General features: G+C 51.3%; 1 protein-coding gene across 1 annotated transcript in view; it reads right to left on the bottom strand.

Annotated features, from left to right (window-relative positions):
• The window catches only part of CCND2 (cyclin D2), a 29718-nt gene extending 16982 nt beyond the window's left edge, over positions 1-12736 (bottom strand). The window contains exons 1-3 of the mRNA XM_081821071.1: positions 12237-12736; positions 10215-10430; positions 7392-7551 (exon numbers count right to left, since the gene is read on the bottom strand). Coding sequence (XP_081677197.1) covers positions 7392-7551; positions 10215-10430; positions 12237-12431 — 571 coding nt within the window. The 5' untranslated portion in view covers positions 12432-12736. The remainder of the gene's footprint in view (positions 1-7391; positions 7552-10214; positions 10431-12236) is intronic.
• Between the last annotated feature and the right edge of the window lie 8676 nt (positions 12737-21412).

Here is a 21412-nt window from a genome sequence, read left to right as displayed (position 1 = left end):
TCCCAGAAATGGGGAGCGTTGTGCAGGCTGGGTAGTGCTCCCCCCGCCAGGGAAGGGCTGCGGGAAGCCGGGCGGCCACTACACTCCTCCTCTGCCACCTGCCGCGGTAGCAAACCAGGGTCTTCCTCGAGATTCCCGAGCAACTGCGAGGCTCTCCTCCGGGTAAGTCCAAAGGAGGTGACATTAGCATTACAAGCCCAGTCCTGACTGTGGGACCTTGGGTGAGTCACTTCCTCTCCCAGCCCCTGGCATTCCATCTGTCTAATAAAGGGTGGGGTTGGATCAGTGTTCTTCTAGCTTCTAGTTGCAGCTCACTGTTGGGTCATGAAACCCAGTGGTGGGTTGTTTTTGTTGCCGTTTAACTGAACAGAACAGGATAGGAAGTATCAGGAAGTAATCATGTAGTAAGAGTAAATACTGTCTTGAGAAACTTTCGTGGCAGTTTGATGTCCATCTATGTATATCCTGAGTTGTGTTATAAAATGTATTTCTTTCTTCATGGTTTAGGTCAAAGGCTGGCTAATCCCCCAGGTGCCTTCCAGCTCTATTTTGCTCTTCCTTAAGGATCTAGAATGAGAACCACTCCCAAGAAAAGAAGAAGCAAGCATCAATAGAACGCAGCATGGCTTCCACTGGCTGGGGAAGTCACAAGGCCTCTCTCACCACAGAGAGCAGTGCTAGTTCTGCACGATCTCAGGGGCTGCCCCGGGACCCTGCTCAGGGACACCCCCTCCTCTGTTGGTAGGGGAAATAGCAGAGAGAAAAACACCTGAATAAAACATCTGAAGGGTTGCGTCCTCGTACTAGCTCTACTTACCTAACCTCTGCACTCACCCGTGGAAAGTTTCACCCAACCCACTCAGCCACTCCTGGAAACCTTAAACTCTGGCTACGTAACTGGATTGAAAACTGTTTAAACTTACCCACTTGGATGGGACGGGGGGGGGCGGTGCAGAAAAATCAAACGTCATGCATGCATGCTATGACCAAGATTACAACCTTCCAGAAATAGATGCATAAAAACACATATACGCCCGTGCATGTGACTTAAGTAGGAGGAGTCACAGAAAACGTATATAAATGTTCCCACTGTTGAGATGGAAGAAATAGAAGTAGTTTTGTAAATCTTTCTCCTCATATCATTTTGTTTCAGCAAAAATAAAATACCAAGTAAAAAATCTCTCCGCAATCTCTACATCTCTTGGTCAAAAATACCAACGAGCTATATGTTGGGGCAAAAGGCACAGTCAGAGAGTGAGGGTCTATCTCTACCCTCCGTTGCCTACCCAGAATGGTAAGAGGTGACTTCCTGAGACCCCTCCTTCCTCCGCAGCATTGACCAGTGATGGGTTCCAACAGAGTCATCACAAGTGTTCCTCCCTGTTCCGGGCAGCAAGGATTAATCCCCACACCCACCCCCGAGGCAAAAACATAGGAACAGAACGCAGCACAGTGCATTCTAAAGGGCTAGGTGCACACTGCATGGGTAGCCAATAAAGACACTTCTCAAAAGAAAGGGGGTGCCCAAGGGGACAGGAGCAGGAAGATACTTAGGAGGACTCTCTGAGGACATGGGAAGCATTTGGGCCAAGTAGCTCCAAGAACTGGAAGGTAGAGTATAGGGAGGCCACTGTCCTACCACCGACCAGCTGTCTGAAGATGGCCCAGTTACCTGACCTCTCTGAGCCTGCATCTTCCCACCAGCATATCAGGAGAAGTGTACCCACCTCATAGGGTTGGTCTGAGGACAGGACTAATCCATGTAAAAACACAGTGCCTGGCTCCTGGCAAGCCAGCAGTGTCCTACCACTATTCTGACCGTGGGAACCTTCTCTGGGGCTGTGAAGGGTAATCCTGACCCTTGGGAGATGCTGTTCAGCATCGGCAGGCATGAGGAGGAAGGTGCCCCGCATCCCTGGGCTACAGGCAGATGCTGACAGTAGGCCAACTGTGCCGAGACCGCCGGGAAGAATGAAGGCTCTGGGCTGCCTGGAGAATCCTCCCCTATCACTTGTGTTCTGTGTCCCAGAAATGACCTCATCGAGTCCCCAAAGCCTCATGCTGGTTTGTCAGGAGTGGGAGAAACCGAGGGCCCTCGTACAATGAATGGAAGACAGAAGTTGGCCACTCCCTTCCCAGTGTCCCTATATTCCCTCAGGTGTGGTTCACCCAGAGCCAAGGAAAAATGCCCACATACTAGAAGCCTCTGGCACGACCTCCTCCCTCCTGGGGAGGTGGTGGAGGCAAGGGGCACACCTTAGGGGAATCCCAACTCTATTGGTCGCTTACTCATTCAAGTAGTGGTGAGGTATTAATAAAAACCAACGTAAAACTCATCGGTTTCAAAACGCTTCCTTTTACAGGTGAAATCAATGAATTCTTTTTCTTTTTGGGGGGCAGGGGAGAGAGAGTGTGTGAGTGCAAGTGAGGGGAGCAGGAGGGGGCAAAGAAAGAGGGAGAGAGAGAATCTTAAGCAGGCTCCATACCCAGCATGGAGCCCGACGCAGGGCTCGGATCTCACGACCCTGAGATCATGACCAGAGCTGAAATCAAGAGTCAGACGCTTCACCGACTAAAGCCACCCAGGCACCCCGAATCGATGAATTCTTGACTTGTCTAATCCCCCCGATCCTGGGCCTGGGGTTAAGGCTGAGACTTTCAGACTGTGGACCCAGTGCTCTTTTTTTTTTTCTTTTTCAAGATTTTATTTATTTATTCATGAGAGAGAGAGAGAGGCAGAGGCAGAGGGAGAAGCAGGCTCCCCACGGAGCGGGAAGCCAGATGCGGGACTCGATCCTAGGACCCTGGGATCATGACCTGAGCTGAAGGCAGACGCTTAACCGACTGAGCCACCCAGGCATCCCCCCCGTGCTCTTTATAACTTACCAGAATGTGAATAGCTCCTCAAGGCCACCTCCCACATCCCACGAAGGAATACAGGGTGATTTTCCTATCAGAAGTGCAAGAAAAGCCCCCCAAAGCAAGCCCTGGTCAGAGAGATAGGTCCTAGCCATGGCACCAGCAAGCTGTGTGACCTGCACAACCCACTTAACTTCCCAAGACCGCCATAGGCACTCCTGGGGTCTGACTGGGCTCCTTAATCTGGACAAGGGCAGCGAGGGCTCCACATTCATAGACTTGGTATCTGCACGCCTTGGTAAGATTTCACTGAAGAAAGAGCTCTGAGCTAAGCTGGTTTGAAACCAGATTAGATGGCCCTGCACATAAGTTTAGCGCGAATTGTTTTGGCTATGGTGACGGAGACCTTGAAGTCCAAGAATGACCGCTGTGCTTTGGATGACCACTAGGGGGCGAGAGAGATTTGCCCGGAGGCTGAAGAGAAACAGGGACGCCCCAGTCTCTCCCCCTCCTCCAACCTGCAGCAAGGTGGACATTAAAAAGGCCAGGATCCCGGATGCTCATTGGCCAACCAATGCTGGGAGCCGCACACACCTCACCTACCACCCCCCGGAATAGGATCCGCGCATAATCCGCGCATGGGGCAGGACTGCCACGCCAAGCTGATGGCAATGTAAAGCCAAAGGCCTCGGTGGGAGGAGGAGGGGAGGGAGACGGCTGGAGAATAGCAAGCAGCCTGCCCCTCATTCATTTTACAGCCAGACGGGAAGTGAGAGAACCCTGTCCCACTGCCTGTCCCCACGGGGTGCCCGTGCAGAAGAGACTGCCACTTCCCCTCGGCTCCACACCCTGTCAGCCTTGGAGGCAGTGCAGGGTTTCAGAGAGGGGAAGGTGGTCTAAATTCTTCCCACCTGGCAACCACCAGGGCACACCTCCCTTTTTGGATAAGGGGCCGAGTCACCTACCCTTTCAGGGTCCCAGCTATGATTACACCTCATGATGGAAGGTCATGAAGCATCTTTAGGGAAAGCCAGGAAGACTGGGAACACAAGGGGTGTTATCATCACTGGGGCTCGGACCTTGGGGTCGGGAGCCTTGGGTGGGACTGCTCACGGGCATGGTGCAAAGAGCTTATTAGCCCAGCACCTTGAGGTGGGGCCCTGGGCAAAAAGAGGGACATGTGGGGTGCCACGGGCCTGGGAGGTTAAGCACCTCCACCCCACCCCCACACCAAGTTCAAACTCAATGTCATTGGCTTTTCTAGACTAACTGGAAGCATCTGTTGAGCATGATATCATGCATCAAGAATCTTCCAGTGCCCGAGTGCAATCCTGAGTCATCTTCCATGGTCCTTCTTTCCTCATCTGCAGACCTGGGGGACTCTACCATCAGAGCTACAACCAGGGGGACACTGAGGCTCAGTTCTGCTTCCCCAGGATCCAAAGCTCCAGGAAAGGGGACGCCAGGGGCCGGCAGTTATGAAGGTCTGCTTCTCACCCCAGTGCCTCTGCGGACCATGACTGGCCCTGACAGGGACACCGGGCAGTTGCAGGTGGTCTCTCCAGCCAGAAGCCATTCTGAGCTGAGGAGGGAGAGGGTGGGAGGACGTCTCTCTGCCCGGCCCTCTTACCCTCTGGCCAGCAAGGAGAACCGCAGCTGCCCTCCCCTCCTCACGGCCCCCCTCTGCTCTCCTGCCCTCTCTCTCTCTTCCCCTTTCTCACACACACACACACACGCACACACGCACTCCCCATACAGACTACGGGACTAGTGCCAGCTCATTCACAACCAGCTCTCCCCATTAACTGGCCACACCGCCCCAGGGTTGGCGACCACCTCCTCAGGGCCCACTGTAGGCCTGCCACACCCTGGCTACAGGTGCCTCTTCGGCTTCCGGGCAGAATGTTCAGGGCTGGGGGAACCAGGACGGAGCAGACAGGACAGTCTCAGTGTCGCCACCTACCTTTGGTTCTCAGTTACCTTGCGCCGGCTACTTGCCAGGCAGTCTTAGGCCCTCAACCATCTGTCACACCCCGGCCCCGCCCGAAGTGCAGCATCTCTTCTAACTGGAAGATCTTTCCTCCAAGAAGAGCAGCCCTTGACTTTGATGCCGTCAGGCCAACTGCTATGAAACTCCCCACGGTAAGGACGCTATTTAACCCAGTCCTTCACACAGGCTCAAGCACAGATCGAGAAAGAAAAGCCTTGTGAGACAGACCCATCCTTCCCAGACTCAGGAAACTTCCAAGAAGCCCCCCATTCCCCCCCCCGGCCCCGCTCTGATCAGTCCACACCTGAGGCTGAGTACTTGGCTTGTGGTTTTTATTCAGTTGGAGTTATTCCTTCTATCCTTCCTCACTTCCTGTCCAAGTCTAGCTCAAGTCTCCCAAAAGGCAGTCTTTGTGACTTCCCGTGCCACCCCTTGGGCCTCTGTCCTCAGGGCCCGAGGCCCAGGCTCCTCACTCTGGCCCCAAGTTGGCAGCCACCCCAAGGATCTAGGCAAGAAGATCAGAAGCGGGGGATGGGATCCCCAATTTTAGAGAATGGGCCTTTACAGAATCTGGGGATCTACCCAGGCCTGGGTAATCCCACCCACCATCTCCACCCCGATCAGAGATGAGAATGGAGGGATGGGTGGACAGACCCCAAAAGATCTGTCAGTCAAGAGACAAGGTCAAAGCAGAACTCTGGCTAACAGCTGGACAATGGGGGATCTTAGGGTCAAGGGGTCAGCTATCCTAGGGCCAGAGAAAAAAGGACTGGTTGACCCCTCCCCCACAGTGAATCATGACAATGGAGAGGAAGGGACAGCCCAGGCCTGGGAGACAAAATGACAAGTCAATGAGGGACTGACCTCTAGGGCCCCAGGCCAGACAGCAGGAGAAGAGAGGAAGCAAAAGAATGGTTAGGCTACTGTCTAAAAGGCAGCAAGGTATACACGGGGGCTCTGAACAACAGCCCCCTTGGGGCTGTGGGAAGGGCAGTTCACTCTCCCACAAAAGGGCCCAGGGCACATACACATGCCATGGGACGGGTCTGGATCAGGAAGGGCAGCACCGCGGAAAACCAGTGGGACAAAACCCATGCCCAAGCATCCAATGTGCATGTCAGGGAATCCCACATTCCAGCCAGTGCAGGCAGAGCAAGGGGTCCTGCTGGATTTGGATGAAGTTACAAGTGGGAGACAGTGGCATTTTCCCACAAGTAGGACCACAACACACTGTCTACACATTCCTTGGTTCACCAAGTACCTCCTTGCATGTATCTCTTTCTGATTTTCCTTTTCCTAACCACCCTGAAAAGGCTGTAAGATCATGTATCCCCCAGGTGTGTTTTGCAGATGGAAGCTGAGGTTCAGAGAGGTTAAGCAGCCTGTCCAAGGTCAGCCAGTGAGAAGTAGCAAAGCCTGACCTTTTGACTGAGAACAGAGCATATACACTTTTGCATACTGTGTGATCCATCTGTACTCACTCATGAATACCATGTAACAAGACAGTGAAAGGAGTTAACCCCCCGAGTCCCAACTATAAAATTCAACAACCTTTGACAAACTGGTGCTGATCCCTCTGCACCCCAGCCCTCCCCACTCCCCCACCAACCTCCCACCCCCAAACCAAAGATCTGCCCAGATGTCAGTTCTTTACCTATGGTGTCTCTCCCCTGGATGATTAAGGTTCCAGGGTCTCTCCCATGGCCACTACCAAGAAAAAAATGGTAGAAACTGGCCAAGGTTCAGTTTAATGAGACAGTGTCAAACCACTGCCTTTAGTTTATTAGGGAAATGCAAAGCAAATGGGCCAGTAATAACTATGTATCAGTTGTGGGATCAACAGGGTGAGTGGAAAGCTTTTAATATAAAAAAGCCAGTTGTGATTGTTATGTTAAAGCTTGCAACCAAAATCAAAATACCAGCACTTGAAGCAAGGGCATCAGAACCTAGTGCTCAGAACGTGAGTCCTTGCTGAGAGCCAGCCAGGTTTACTCCCCCATCCAGCAGAGGGAACAGCTACACACATGTGCCCTACAGTAAAAAGAACTCCTTTGGCCTCCCTTACTGCTTATCAGGGCAAGCCGCGTATTTATCTTGACAGTGTTCCTTTAACCTGTATTTGCCCCCACCCCCCCAAATTTCCTCTTGGGCTTATCTCCAAGCCATCCTTTTCCTCAAAAGATTAAAGATTTAAACACAACCAGAGAGCAGTATATATAATCTTCAAAGAGCACTTTAGACATCATAAAGAATTATTTTAACAGGCACTATTTTTTTTTTCCTTTACCACACCTGTCGTTATAAACCATTTATGAGTTTAGCAGAGAAAAAAGAATATACCAGCTCAGATAAAGTCAGGAAAACACAGCCGGGGCATGAAACCTGGTACTCTAGGTTACCTGGGACCACCCATCTCCTAAGCCCCCCAGGCCCATGCCCGGTAGGACCCCCGTCAGCCTCCCCTTGAGCACCCCCCAAAGGGCTCTTCAGCCTGCGTCCGCCCCTCCCAAGGCCCGCCCCTCCGGCTCTGGCCTGCTCCTACCGGTGGCACACAGAGCAATGAAGGTCTGCGCATGCTTGCGGATCAGAGACAACTTCTCACTCGGCTGGGGCAGCTTACGAAGGATGTGCTCGATGAAGTCGTGAGGAGTGACGGCCGCCAGGTTCCACTTCAATTTCCCCAGCACCACCAGCTCCCACTCCTGAGGAGGAAGGGAGGGAGGAAGAAGGAAAAGAAGAGTATAAAACCCAAAGGCTGACGTGGTGTCCGGGAAGTGGGGGGGAGGGAGAGGGTGTGTTGGGATCCAGACCCATTTTAAGGATGCTCATGAGGACGCTGCTGGATGGGGAGGCCGGCCCATTTGTCCAAGTGCCCCCCAAAGCTTGGAAATCGTTGGCGTCTCTTCTTAGGCTTCCAGTGGCAGGCGCGACAGGCAATAATGAGGGCCCAGGTAGCTGTTGCCAAGACTCTATCCTATTTCTTTTCCTCTTCGGCTTCCCCACCCCTGGCCAACCCTGACTTGCAGGCAGTGCTGTTGCCTGCCCACCCAGAAAGCTGAACCTACGAAAAGATACTGCCAAGGTCATTGTGGCCCTTAGGTAGTAATTTATTGTCTATGTCTCCATCGCTGGATTAATAGTCTTTTTAATCCTCATGGAAAAATGATGCACACAGATGAAACTCAAAATAAGGTTCCTGGGCCCAACTCCTTGGCAACCAATTAGCTGACTTGTAGTTGGTGCCAAAAAGTGTCATTTTTCTCTGCTTTAAAACTTTCCCCTCCACACATAATGCAGAAGTCTTGGGGAAAGGACACTCAGCCACAGAGTGCCCTTTCACCTAAATGTTTCATAGGCCTTTGTCATCGTGACTGAAGGACCCACTGGATGGTCATTAGCAGCCTCATGTTGCAGCGGGAAGTGATTGGGGCAAAGTGAAAGTGCTTGTGCACAGTCAACGGAATCCCTCCGTTCAATGCCAAGGGGGAACAATGCAACCCCGTCTCTCATGGGCTTCTCACCACCAGCCCACCTCGTGAAAAACTTCTTCTCTCCCTTATCCGGGTACATTTGGGGACTTGTGTTCAAAGTAAAACAAGCCAAAAAGGAAATCCTAAAAGTATGTGCAATTAGAGGGAAAACGGGCCTGTCCATTAATTGTCTTCAGAAGAAAGAGAGGCAGAGACCAGCGTGCATGTGCACCCTGCTCCCCCATTTGCCCTAAAAAACCCCAGGCTCTCTTCCATTTGCTAAGCCAGCAACCAGAGCCCCCAGCCGCCCTCCCGTAGCACCAAGTGGTTGTGTGATCTGGGGTGACTCCCTTCCCCTTGCTGGGCCTCAGCTTTCTCTGGTGTAAAATAGGACTCCTCCCGATCCCAGCCTCTGGGATAACGAAATCGGGAATGGAAAAAAAGGCAGGGTTTTGCGGAGCACTATTCATTAGCTTGTCTGATCCTGGAAAAAAATGGGGTGTCCTGAAGAACACCACGGTCCACCATCACGTTGAAACAAATGAACAAAATGGAAGATTCATTTTCCGGTCTCCCATGAGAAAACGAACTAGTAACGAATTTTAACAATTTTTCCTTTACATGCTTTTAAGTCTGCCTTGGCTTTTTACAGAGGGCTGGGACGGGAAAAAAAAAGACAAAATTATTAAACAACCAGTGTCTTCTAAGATGGCTTGAAATTCCAGCCCTTTCTTCTCACAGGGGAATGTGAGTATGAACTACTCGTCTTGTACTATTATTAAAGGAAGCAGATCTCCCAGAAGAAAGCACCTTTCTGGGCCTCCCGGACCAAACCAGAAGCAGCTGAAATCTGGCAGTGGTTCAAAGGTGAAGTCATTCATGCCCCTCTAGACATTCCCCGCAATTCCTCCCCCATCCTTGCACATGTCTGCCACTAGATGGCAGCACAGCCCCAGAAAGGAAGGCCTCTCACAAAGAGCTCAGTTCTAGCAGCCAGTCCTAGCCCTGTGGACTTTGTGCAGGCCTTGCCAGTACCGAAGGGGAGGGGGGGCTAGAGAGGGGCCCCCTTTTCCAAACAGCGCAGAGAAAGGTGGGCAGACCACGGAAGGTGGGCCTGGGAGTCACTCTACCATTCCAGACTGCTGCAACATGGACGCCCTAAGTGTGAAGCTTCAGGGAAAAAGAGTTAGATGGGGTGGGGGGGCGGGGTTGGGGAGGTTTGCTGGCAGAAAATCAGAGTCAAGAGAGGACCCCTGTCATCGGACAGAGGTCACAGCCTCACTGGATCTAGAAACCCAGACCTCAGATTCCTCTAATAAGAGGCCACATTGTGACTTGGCTCCAAAGTCAATGAATAGATATTTAGTGAACAGCTACTATGTACAGTTATCTCGAGAGTGTATAGATAGTACTTTTGAACTCCAGATTCTTAGGAGACACATCACAACACACTCTTATCATGTGAAGACCTTCCTACCATGTGAGAAGTGGAACTGTTTTGTCAGAATTCAGTGGTTGAAAATTTGGAATGTAATTAAAATGTTATCACTGTGTCCCAAGTCTCCCCTACACACACACACACACACACACACGCGCGCACACACGCACGCACCTGCACACACAACTGCAAGTGAATTTCACCCACAGAAATGTCTCCGGGGATCTTATTCATGGATGTAGCCTCAGTGCTTAGCACAGTGCCTGGCACACAGTAGGAACACAAAAACATTTCATATTAAAAGCGCTGACTCCTACAAGTGTGAAAATTCCAGCGGTGTGGTAATTTGGGAATCAAAGGACTCATTTGGGGAGCAGTGGGTAGAAGCTTATCAGGCGTGGAGAGAGCAAAGAGGGAAGGACGCACAGAAAGGGGGGAAGAAGGAGAGGGTCATTACCAGCAGCTCCTGAGGCTTGATGGAGTTGTCAGTATAAATGCACAACTTCTCAGCCGTCAGAGGGATGGTCTCTTTGAGCTTGGAGGCCAGGAACATGCAGACAGCACCCAGGAGCTGCAGATGGGTCTTAGGAGTTGGGACTCCAGCCAAGAAGCGGTCCAGGTAATTCATGGCCAAAGGGAAGACCTCCTCTTCACACTTCTGTTCCTCGCAGACCTACAATGGGAGCGGGAAAGGGTTGGGGGGAAGGGGGGTGGAGGGAATAGTACCAGGAAAAGACAAAAAAAAAAAATGAAAAGGCATAACCTATGGAAAGAAGCAAAAATATTTAATTTTTGAGTGGGGAGGGGGAGGGGAGTAGAATATGTGATAAGAATAAAAATGAGGAAAACGGGGTAAATCTAAAAAGCTCATCGGCGCTGGGGTATTCCCCAGCAACGTAAAAAAAGAGGTGAATTGAAGATCCGACCTGGGAAGGCAAACACACGCGCAGTAGCCGCCCGGCTCTGCGACGCTCCCTTTGGCTACTGACTTCTTTGCTCACTCTAACTCACTCACACTCTCTTTTTTGGATTTCGTCATCTTTTCAAAAAATCAATAAAAATATTCTGGAAGCTCCGGGGGTCTTCTTCTTGGTCTCATTCGGACCCTCGGACCCTGCTCTATCATTCCCGACAATTGAAAAAAATGTCCGGGGGGGTCCCTGCGGCCCAGGCGCCGCTATTGGGGGGGTGGGTGGGGAGAGGTGGGGAAGAGAGGGGGAGGGAGGAGAGGAGGAAGAGCCGCAGTCTCGGCGGCTGCACTCGGAGCATGGGGAGACGGTTTCAAAAAATAATTAAAAATCGAGGAAATATCTTAGAAAAGCCCTTTTGGCGTGAAAACCCCAAAGAGGATCCAGGCTTCCCGAAACGGAGGTTTCGGGTGCCGGAAAGGTCTGTATCTCGACCCCTGGGGCTTTGGATCCCGAGGGGAAACTTGGAGGGGTGAGCGCCGCGGCGGGAGTGTCCGGCTGCGGCCCACAAGGGCAGAAACTGGGGATCGTGGTGACGAGCTGGGGGAAAACCGAGGAACGGGGAGCCGCCGGAGAGAGGCACGGGGCGCTCTGACCTCTCCTTTAGGGGTGCCCCGACATCCCCCCCTACACACACCTCCTCCCCCCCCCTTCCTACCCCACCCAAATCTCCGCACTGAGGAAACTGGAAAGCCAAACTGTAAGTAACCTTCGTGAGGTGGGGGTTGGGGAAGCGGGCACTATTACAAGTGGGGTGGCCGGCATAATGGGGTGCGAGGGGGGAGCGGGCGACGTTTTCCAGCCTTTCCAACCGGAGTTTGCAAAGCAACATGGCGAAACCACGGCAGGTCCAGAGCTGTGCATACGTGGGCACACAGCTTGCTCGGCAAAGATTTGGAGCAAGGGTAAAAAAGTGGTTCTTTTGGGTTCCCCTAAAACACACGTTTCTCCATTGCGACTTCCGGGGCTCCTGAATTCTCCGTTTCTCTCCTCCTCCCTCCTCCCCCTCCCTCTCCCCCCCCCTTAAGTGCCAACGCGGAGTCGCGACCACATGCGGGGACCTGAGGCTAGGACGCATTTGCTCTGGCCTTTGGGGGGCTGCTTTTTTTTACTTTGTGGCCCCGATTTCACACTTCTACTCCCTTCTTCACTGCACGGAAAGCAGCCGCGGCTTCGCAAGACAGGTCGAGAGGGGGGTGGGAAGAAGAGGCAGCCACATGCAGACACACGCGCGCGGGATGCTCCCCCACCCCCGCCCCAGGACAGCCTCATTTCTCCCAGATTTTCCTCCTCCCTCCCCTTTCACCCTCCCCTCCCCCAGTTAGTCTTGCATCCTGCAGGGAACAGAAATGAAGCCACGCGTCTCGCCAAAGGGCGCGGGGTAACCTCGCGCACCCGAGCGGGGCGGTGAGCGCGGAGCCTGCCCTCTCCCAGTTTTAGGGTCCCTGCTCTGGGGGGTGGGGGGGCCGAGTATCCGTATGGGGACAGACGGAGTCTGTCTGCAGACCTACCTCCAGCATCCAGGTGGCCACCATCCTGCGCATGTAGGGCTGGATGTCCTTCTGCACGCATTTGAAGTAGGAGCACTGGGGAAGGTAGCGCTCCTCGATGGTGAGCAAGTTCTGCAAAACGCGGTCATCGTAGAGCAGGTTGGCGTCTGGCACGGCCCTGCGGACCGGGTCCACCTCGCAGCACAGCAGTTCCATGGCCAGCCGGGTGTCCGCTCGCTTCCCTGCTTTCTCCGGACTGGAAAAGTTGGGGGGTTTTTTGGAGGGGGGAGGGGAGAGGGTTCCCCTTACCTCCTTCCTTTGGCTAAATAGGGGGTTTTCGAGAGAAAAGTTATGGGGCAGAGAGAGGGAGAGGCTGGGGGAGAAGAGAGGAAAGGGATGGGCGATGGGAGAGGAGAGCCTCGGGGGCTGCTAACTCTGCCTGCCCTCCCCTTCAAACTTGTCTCGCTCTCCCCTGCTCGCTCTTCTCTGCTCTGCGAGGCAGTGACGCAAACTGGCTGGGCAGTTAGTTCTCCTCCCTCTCGCCTCGCTCCCCTCTCCGGTTCCTCCTCCCCTTCCCCCCCCTCCCGTCCCTCCCCTCCTCCTTTCAATCTCTCCCTCCCTCCCTCCTTTCCCCTCTTGTTATTAAGGAGAACAGCAGCTGGCCCGACCTAACTTCAAACGCGGTCCCCCGCCCCCCCACCCCTCTCCTTAGCTCTCCGAGGCCCTCTCCCTCTATCCAGCCCCGCATGCCAGGGGCCCCGGATAGGGGAACCCACAAAAAACACACCGATTCCTATTTATTCCCTCTAATTTCGCACATTCTGTGGGTGTATCATGCCAGATTACGACCCTCCAACTTTGGCTTTCTCAACATTGATCTTTCCACTCCTGCCCATGTATGTAAGATACGAGAAATGACGGGTAGATCACTTGAAGATGGGGTAGACTCATGCAATTTAGAAACAGATCCCTTAAGTGAAGACTAAGGAGGGCGATTTTGGAAAATAGCAACCTTGGATATCCAGAGATAAAGGCTCTGTCCCGGACGTTTGAGTTCCTGATCACTTCGAGGCTGTTTCAAAAGCCCGATTAAAGGGGCCAAAACAACGTCCCCCCTTCCCCCACCCCCGCATGTGTGTGTGGAGAGGAAGAAGAGGAAGGGGTGGGTGTTAGGAGGGAGGGGGCGGCTTCTCCGACGTGATAGAATGTGACCCTAGAGCAGAAACCCTCCCCTTCTTGGGGGCGCTACAGGCGCCACGGGGAGCAGCGGAGAGGCGCCCAGCGCTGCCGCAGGCCTTGCGGGGGGGGGCGTGCAGGGCTACCATAGGTTGCTCCGCGGCCCGCGGCCACGCAGGAAAAACCCGCTTCCTCACCCCTGCCTCTGCTGACAAGCCGCCCGAGGTGTCTGCGCCGAGCGTGGCCACACTGATACAGCTTTCTAGGAAATAGCCTGGGAGGGGGAGGGGAGGGGAGGGGGGCGAGGGAGGGATTAGGTTTGGCTCCCCCCCTCTCCCCCTGCGCAAACAACACCACCCCTTCCTTTCCCCGGAGGCCCAAGACTTCCACCCTGTGTCCTTCGCTTTGCATCCTCGCCGACCCCTCCGGGTTCACGCCTCACCCGCCAGCCAGGGCTTTCTCCCCCGGAGCGGGATTGCGGTGGAGACGCTGCCGGCGCAGTCGGCTCTGACATGTGCTAAAATGCATCCCCGGGTCAAGGCTGCTTTTACAGGGGATATGGTGGCGTTTCCTCACCTCCTTCCTCCCTCCACCCCACCCCCCAACTTTCAGTGTTATTTCACTTCGGGGGGAAGGGGAGAGAGCCCGGCGCCCCCAGCAAGTTGGCCGAGCTGACACGTGCAGGGAGCATGGCGTGGGTCAGGGCTCGGGACACACCGTGGTCGGCCGAGCACCTCCTTCACCGAGAAAGGGGGCCCCGAACCCGGGCGTGGAGAGCTAGCGGGGTGGGGGGGGGCGCTGGGTGAGCTGTACACTTGGTTCCCTGAAAGGAGGCGGGGGGAGTGGAATAGAGAAGGCGGGGAGTGAATAAACCAGAGGTGCTAGCGATTAACTCGGGCCCCGGGGCCAGCCCCTTTAAAGGAGGGTGGGGCGGAAGGGGTGGGGGGAGGGAAGGGGGGGGATATCGCTTTAAAAGGGTGAGTAAGAGTTTGGGGCGCCGTCTCCCCTCCCTCTATTTGCATAGCCAATAGCTCTGGGGCTCCTGCTACTGCGCGCTGATTGTTACCGGGCAGATTACTTTTTTCTTTTTTTTTTCTTTCTTTTTTTTTTTTTTTTTTTTTAGTAGGACGCGTTCCCCGCTACATCAAAAGGAAGCCAAGGGAGGGCGGAGGGAGAGCGGGGACTGGGGCGGGCGAGGGCTCGGGAGAGGCCGGGGCGCCTGCGACCTTATCAATAGCCGAGGGAATTAGTATCCAATCTACCGTAGGTAAAGAAAGGGGAGGGAAGGGGGAGGGCGAGGAAAATGTCTAATTGCTGTGGAAGCCATTAGCTTTCGGGAAGAAAAAAGCTCACTGAGAAACCCAAGTTGCAACTCAAAATGAAACAGTCCTGCGCAGCGATGACACTCAGGCTGAGTACAGTGTTCCTCGGAATAGAGTCGGTCCCTAACAATTACCTATTGATTTTAGTCAACTTGGACTTCCCGACTCAAGCTTGAGTCACTCCGGATAAATATATTAACTTACATTTTAAGACCCCATAAAGGAATTACTCAAACTTCACCTCAGCCACCTATGAGCCGTTCAAAGAAAGCTGCTGGGGGGGGGGGGAGCGGGGGGCGGTGGGGGTGAGAGAGGTATTTTTAAAGTATAAATCTAGTCCGACAGGCAAGGACAGAAGTCGGCGAAGGCTTCCAGCCTCTTGACATCACTTGATAACTAACCCAGCACGGTCTTCTCTCCACCTCCCTGCAGGAAAAGCATCCCCAGCCCTGGGGTTCCTGAAGTGGGGAGGAGAGGGGGAGGGGAAGAGGCGGGTGGTCGTCCTCCGGGCCTGGCCCACCCTGGGGAGAGAGCCTGGGTGGTGACGTCTCAAATCTCGGAAGCGAGCCGAGGGCCCTCTCGCCCCTTCCCTCCCCTGTACCCCCACCCCTACCCCTGTCTGGCTTCCCGGAGAAATTCCGGCGGGGCGCGGGACTGGGGGAGCTGTAGCCGCGAAGGGGAGGGGCGCAGAGGGGCGCGGGCGATTGCCCCCTCTCCCCGCGGCCTCTCCATTCACCCAGGCCCACGAGCGCGGACGCTTCCCGCGTGGCAGGCTCGCCTCAAGTTCCCCCATTCACTTCCCCTTCCTATTACGGACTGTTCCCGAACATTAACCTCGCATCGAATCCGTCCCCCAGTCGGGTTTCAGTCTCCAACGCATGGGGTGGGGCGTGAGAGGGTGAGGAGGTTGGCAGGAATGTCTCCGGGAGGCTTGGACTGGAAACTGAGTTTTCCCTTTTGGTCGCCACTCCGACCATGTGTTAAAACCTTAATTTTTGCTTGTTAAAAAGCACTGCGCCTAGCACGCGGGAAAAGGCACGTTGCCTTCTGGGCAAACGTGCGCGTTTTCTTTGAGTATAGACTCGGGTTTAGAGAAAAAAACCCAAGCTCCTGTGCTCTGACTTTTAAGTCAAAACTGGTCACTGTGTAAAAAAAGGAAAAAAAAAAAATGTTGGTTCTTCCTTATCCCTTTTTCGCCCTCAAGAGAAAAAAAAAAAAAAAATCCTGTCCTTTATAGGATCAGTGATAAACTTTAGTGAACATAAGTTTTATTGGACTTTTATTCCCTTACGTGCCGGCTCCCCACCCCCTATTCCCCGCGTTTTGGAGTTTCGGTTGGAAAGTGTACAAAACCCTGTAGGTGTAGGGTGCAGCCGGGTGTTGGGTGTTTATAGGCACATTTCTGCAGGAACCTGCAAACGCTAAGCACACATACTCCGAAGCTCACCTGGCAGATGCCGGCGGGCCAGGTGATCACGCTGTCGGCTCAAAGCTTCAGAGCCGCGCGAGTTCGAGCCCCGCTGCCTCAGCGCAGGGGCGCTCGGGCAAGGTGGGGGGAGGGGAGTGAGTTCAGGCTCGGGAATGGGGACCACCGCCCTCCCCCTAAGTCCTCCAAAGAGTTGGGCTGGGTCTGTGTTTCTCCACTGAGGGATGATCAGACAATGAAAACCAAAAACCCGACGGTTACTTAAAAGTAGGTGGCAAATGTCCTAGTCTCAGCTCCTGGCTCCCGGGATACCAGAAAAGAACTAAAGAAGGTACAGAAAGAGAAATGGGGGGGGTGGGGAGGGGGGTCACAGGAAGGGAATGAAAGCGAACTGGAAAAACGTGCGAAAGGAAAAGGACAGGTCGGGATGGAGGGCACAAGGCAAGGAAGGTGGGTGGGGACAAGCCGACGCAAGTCTTCCCAACGCCCGGGCCCTGGGACTCCAGGTGTGAATACGCTTCCGGGACCCTGTCGTCGCCCCCCCGCCCCACCGGTCGCCTCTCTGGGGCGCTCAGGATCCAGCGGGGGGCAGCGTCGGGTCCGGCCTGTGTATTAAGACTGCCCCTTCGGTGTGCTTCAGCTCGGACCGGGTCTGTGTGCCTGAGGCAGCAGATGCGATAGGCGTGGGTCAGGAAGGCTTGCGCCTGCCGTCTGTTCACCCACCTAGCATCTCACTCCCCTCCCTTGGAAAAAAAAAATAAAAAGACCCGAACTTCCCCCTCTTCCTGTCTGATTCAGCTGCAGGACACGCCTCACGAGGCCGAAAATAGCTCTGGAAATGCATTAGCTTTATAAAAGTGAATTTTCCAATAAGATTTGGGGCGGGGGGCGCCTGGCTCGCGGCGTTGGCGGGGCCCTGCCTCCCCGGAGGAAAAGGAACCCGCCGTCTCGGTGCTTCGCCCTCCCCCCGGCGCGCCCGGGAGGGGGCCACTGGGCGGCGGAATCGCGCCTCCGCTCGGGGAGCCACCACGCGGCTTTTTCGCGGAATTTTGACGTCACCCACACGTGGGGGGAAGGGGCTGGGAGAGCGAGAGGAAGCGGCGGGGGAGGGGGCCGGCGGGCGGGGGAGCGGCACGGGGCGGCGGCGGCGTGTCCGGCACCTAGCAGTGGGCGCGCTAGCCGCGGGGCAGGTTCGCCGGCCACGCTCGGCCCCGCGGGGCGGGAGAGGCGGTGCGGGCCTGCAGGCGGGCCGGGACTCCCACCCTCCTTCCGCACCCTCCCCTCTCCGCGCGCCCGCCGCCGCCGCCTGCCACCCCCTTGGAGTTTATTTTTTCACTTTGAAATCGGGAGCAGCTCTTGGCTGCCGAAAAGGCTCATTTCTGGGGGTCGTGGTGCAGTTCCGCTCCATATCGACATCAGACTGAATATCGCGATTGCTGGTCGCGACGCACGGCCACTCAGCTTTCGACCCTGTCTCCAGTGAAGGAGACGGGAATGTGTATTTTCTGTTCGGGTCCTGAGTTCTGCGTTTACTTTCACACCAGGAGTTTTTTCACGCGCTACATATTCCTCCCCGCCCCCCGCCCCATTCACTATTTAAACACCAGCTGGGTTGGTTGATGCTCTAATAATTACATGTAAGATCTATCTCCCGAAGATGGATATGAGCGATATTGGATGAATTTTACTGTGCGAGGAGAAAGTCCGTCTAGAAATCTGCTTGTCCAGAGAGTTCCACAAATAGACGGGCAAAAGTGCAGGGCGACTCCCCTCCCGCTCACTGGGTACCCATGTGGTGTCCGTACTCATGAAGAACCTTCTAGACTGCAGGAGCTGGAAACTCCAACTGCAGAGAGAGCCCATGCACCTTCAGTTTCTCCTAAATTTGGGCAAAGTCTTTTTAATCTTTCAGTCTGGGGGGTGATATCTAAAATATGTCATTTTTTGAACCCACAGTGACAATTCTGATTATATGCTGAAATTTACAAGGAGCTGTAGTGGGAATGTTTGGGGAAAAGGAGTAAATGTGAACTGGCTTTTCTCTCAATGAGGTAGACTGTTGCAGGAATCAGATGCAGAAAGCTGGGGGCTTCTTTGAAAATGTGAATTTGAGGTGGAATTATTTGTTTCAAATATAAAGGAGAAGCTTTCTCTTCCAATCAGATATGAAGTGTAGAAGTGTTTCTTTTTTAAGATGACAGAGTTTGATTTTGAGTATTACTTTCTTCATTCGTTTTAGTACATTCCCTCTATTTTTAACTTATTATTTATTTCTTTTTCGTTTAATGGTTGCTGATCTGACCCAAGATACTGTTTTGTATCTTTTGAAAAAGAAGAAGAGTTAAAATTAGTGGTAATGGCAATACTTGCTGTTGAAGCTCAGTCTGAGGGAACTGTATTTAAGAGGGCTTGCTTTTTGGTGCCTGGTTTGATGGATACTTGGTTTGTGTATACAAAGGTAAAAAAAAATAGAATAAATTATTGAAAAAAAAAAAAAGGAAAGAGCCAAGGGAAGTGTTTTAAAAACGTAAAAGATGAATGTCCTTTAAATTTTGCTCCTGCTTAATTTCAGACACCTAAATTGTGGGAGGTCAGGTTAAGCACTTTGTAGATCTAAATTCTTAGTAAAATGTCAAGACTACCCCCACCAGAAATTTTTTTTGAGCAATAGTCATTTTTATTTGTTTTCTAAACACTTCAATTTTGTCCAAGTTCATTCATTCCCTTTTAAAATGTCCACGTTCCGGGTGTGATTGAATATTCTTTTGATTTCATGGTTTTATTCAGCTGTGTATCAGTTACAACCAAATTGAAGCGATATAAAATATTTCTAACAAATATTCCTTATTTCATATTTTATTTTGCAATCTTTAAACACAAGGATTGCCAGCATCTGTTAGTATAGTTTATAACATAATTCTACAACATGCTGAGTTCATATTCTCCAAACTTTTATGAACTAATTAATAAAAACTGGAGAAATAGTTTTCTTGTTGGGGCTTTTTGGGGGGTTTTTTTGTTTGGTTTTTTTTTTTGCTGGTGGCAAGTTACAGGAGGCAGATTGAAAATTTTTCTAAAATTATTTTCTTGGTGGTCCTTTTGTTGGCACAAAAAGGAATGAGTTTTAAAATGTGAAGCAGGTTGTTTTTAAAATTTTGTAATCTTCAAAATGTGTACCTCTGGAGAGATACAGTCTTTCTATTTTAGGGTTGACCTGAAAGCAAGCAGTTTGTATAAGTGTGTTAGACAATCCAAGCTAGGTTGGATTTAGACTCAGGAGGAATGTTATTTCCTCTTTGCTCAGCCTTAAGTAAGGGCATCTGCTTTTACATGAACTTGAAACAAAGTCTGCGCCTATGCATTATGTAAACAACTTCGAAAAGCACAAATCCAGAGCAGAGGGGTTTATGTGGAAGGTGAAATTAGAGCAGAAAATCCTAATTTATTTCTGCTGTTAGTCATCTCAGTTCATACTTTCATTGTGGTCCCATTAACTGTAAACCAAATACTTCTTTCTTTGTGATGTGCAGAGGTGAGTTCCTTCAAACCCTATTTAGTGATGATGGTGAGGATGATTCCTCTCTCTCCTTTCAATGAGTGTGTGAACCTTCACATTCTTTTTCTTTAAAAATTGTCATCAAATTGGAAGAAAAAAATTATGAATACTACATTAAGTTTTTGTCCTGGGAAGTAACACCAAAAGCATTCAATTTTGCACTTTTGAAAATAAAAAGTCACCAAAATTTACTCTACCTATTGCTTAGAGGGAGAAAAACACACACGATTAAAAAGGAACAAGAAAATTCTTTTGCCTAACTTCCAAATGCTTTCCTTCATCATGCCCACATGTTTCCTTTTTGAGAGCAGCCAGTCAGTCCGTCAGGCAAATGCAGAGACCCAGGACCAAAATACTCTTTCCTGGTGTCAAGGAAGATGTCCTGAAGCAAATGGTTTGGGTTAGTCTACATGAGGTTTCAGATGAAATGTCTGACATCTGGCCACCAATTATTTCAGGATCATGAAACATTATTTTAAAAAAAATATTTTGAGAGAAGGGAGTCTAGACCTGCACAGGCCATTTTGTGTGGGGGTCTTCCTGAAATCATTTAAACTCAGGAAATTTGTTGTATCAAGTAGCAGTGCGTGAGATCTCTACTGTGTAATTCTAATAAACTGGGCAAATAGTTTTTCTACCCCCCACTTCTAAATTTATATTCTTCTAATTCTTCTCTTTTTAAATAAAATGGTATATCTAATTTAAAATTTCCCTAACAAAATACTGAATAAGGCTCAAATTTACTTGCCTTTATACAAGAAAAGTTCATATAAATACTCTTTGTAGTGTAATTACCAACAATTTTTTGTCATCCAGCAGATGATTTAAGTAAATCAGTAATGGCACTCCAGTGAAATTGGCTCATTTGGGATGAAAATCATACTGAGCTCAAGAAACCAAAGTCTTACCTTCCATTTAGATACTTAAGACTTTACCTAGGCTGCCTGTATGTTTCACTGAGTGGAAATCTTTCAGCTTTAGGAAAGCCTTGTTCTCTACTATGGATTAGATGCAGTCTTGCTTGGAAACAGGGGAATGTACTATAGGACCTCATGATATTTTGTCAGTCACAGAATATGCCTCTGTGTTTAGGAGTCTGTGATTGAAATTCTATATAGTATCCATGCTGAGTGATCACATATGTGTTAAACTGATAACATCATAGGTCTGTGCACAGATACATCAAAGCAGGTCGGGGGCATGCTTCAGATTTGTAAGGTAGAATTTTAATGGTTTAAATGGAGGAGTCAAACATGCGGAGATTTCTGTGCTTTGAAGAATGCCTTTAGCTTTTGTGATGTATTCCTTCATTTTTTAAAGTGAAAACTGAGTCCTTACCATGTGCCAAACAGTGTGCTAGGCATTGGGAATGTCGTGGGCATAATAGTTAGACACTCAATGAATGTTTTGGAAGGCAGGCAAAAGGGAAAAAGAGTCGAAGAATACAGTCCCTAACCCTGAAAATCACATTTTCTAGTGATTAAGCATGAGAAATGAGTGCTTTAAATATAATAAAACTATAGAACAAAAGGCACAGAATGAGATGCCATGTTTTACCCATCTTACACAACCTACTGAGCCAGGGATAGGAAATTTATCTTCTCTAGAACTCGGTCCAGTCAAGTAGTTATTACTTGAATTGCACAGTGTTTTTTACAATGTTCTTAAATTATTCTCAAATTATGTTCTTAATTTGTTTATACTCTGTTGGGACTAG

This window comes from Leptonychotes weddellii, chromosome 5, assembly GCF_054177405.1.
Source record: "Leptonychotes weddellii isolate Sample4059 chromosome 5, ASM5417740v2, whole genome shotgun sequence".
Taxonomy (NCBI): domain Eukaryota; kingdom Metazoa; phylum Chordata; class Mammalia; order Carnivora; family Phocidae; genus Leptonychotes; species Leptonychotes weddellii.
The sequence above is the reverse complement of the archived record's forward strand: the minus strand, read 5'-3'. Positions and strand labels throughout refer to the sequence as shown.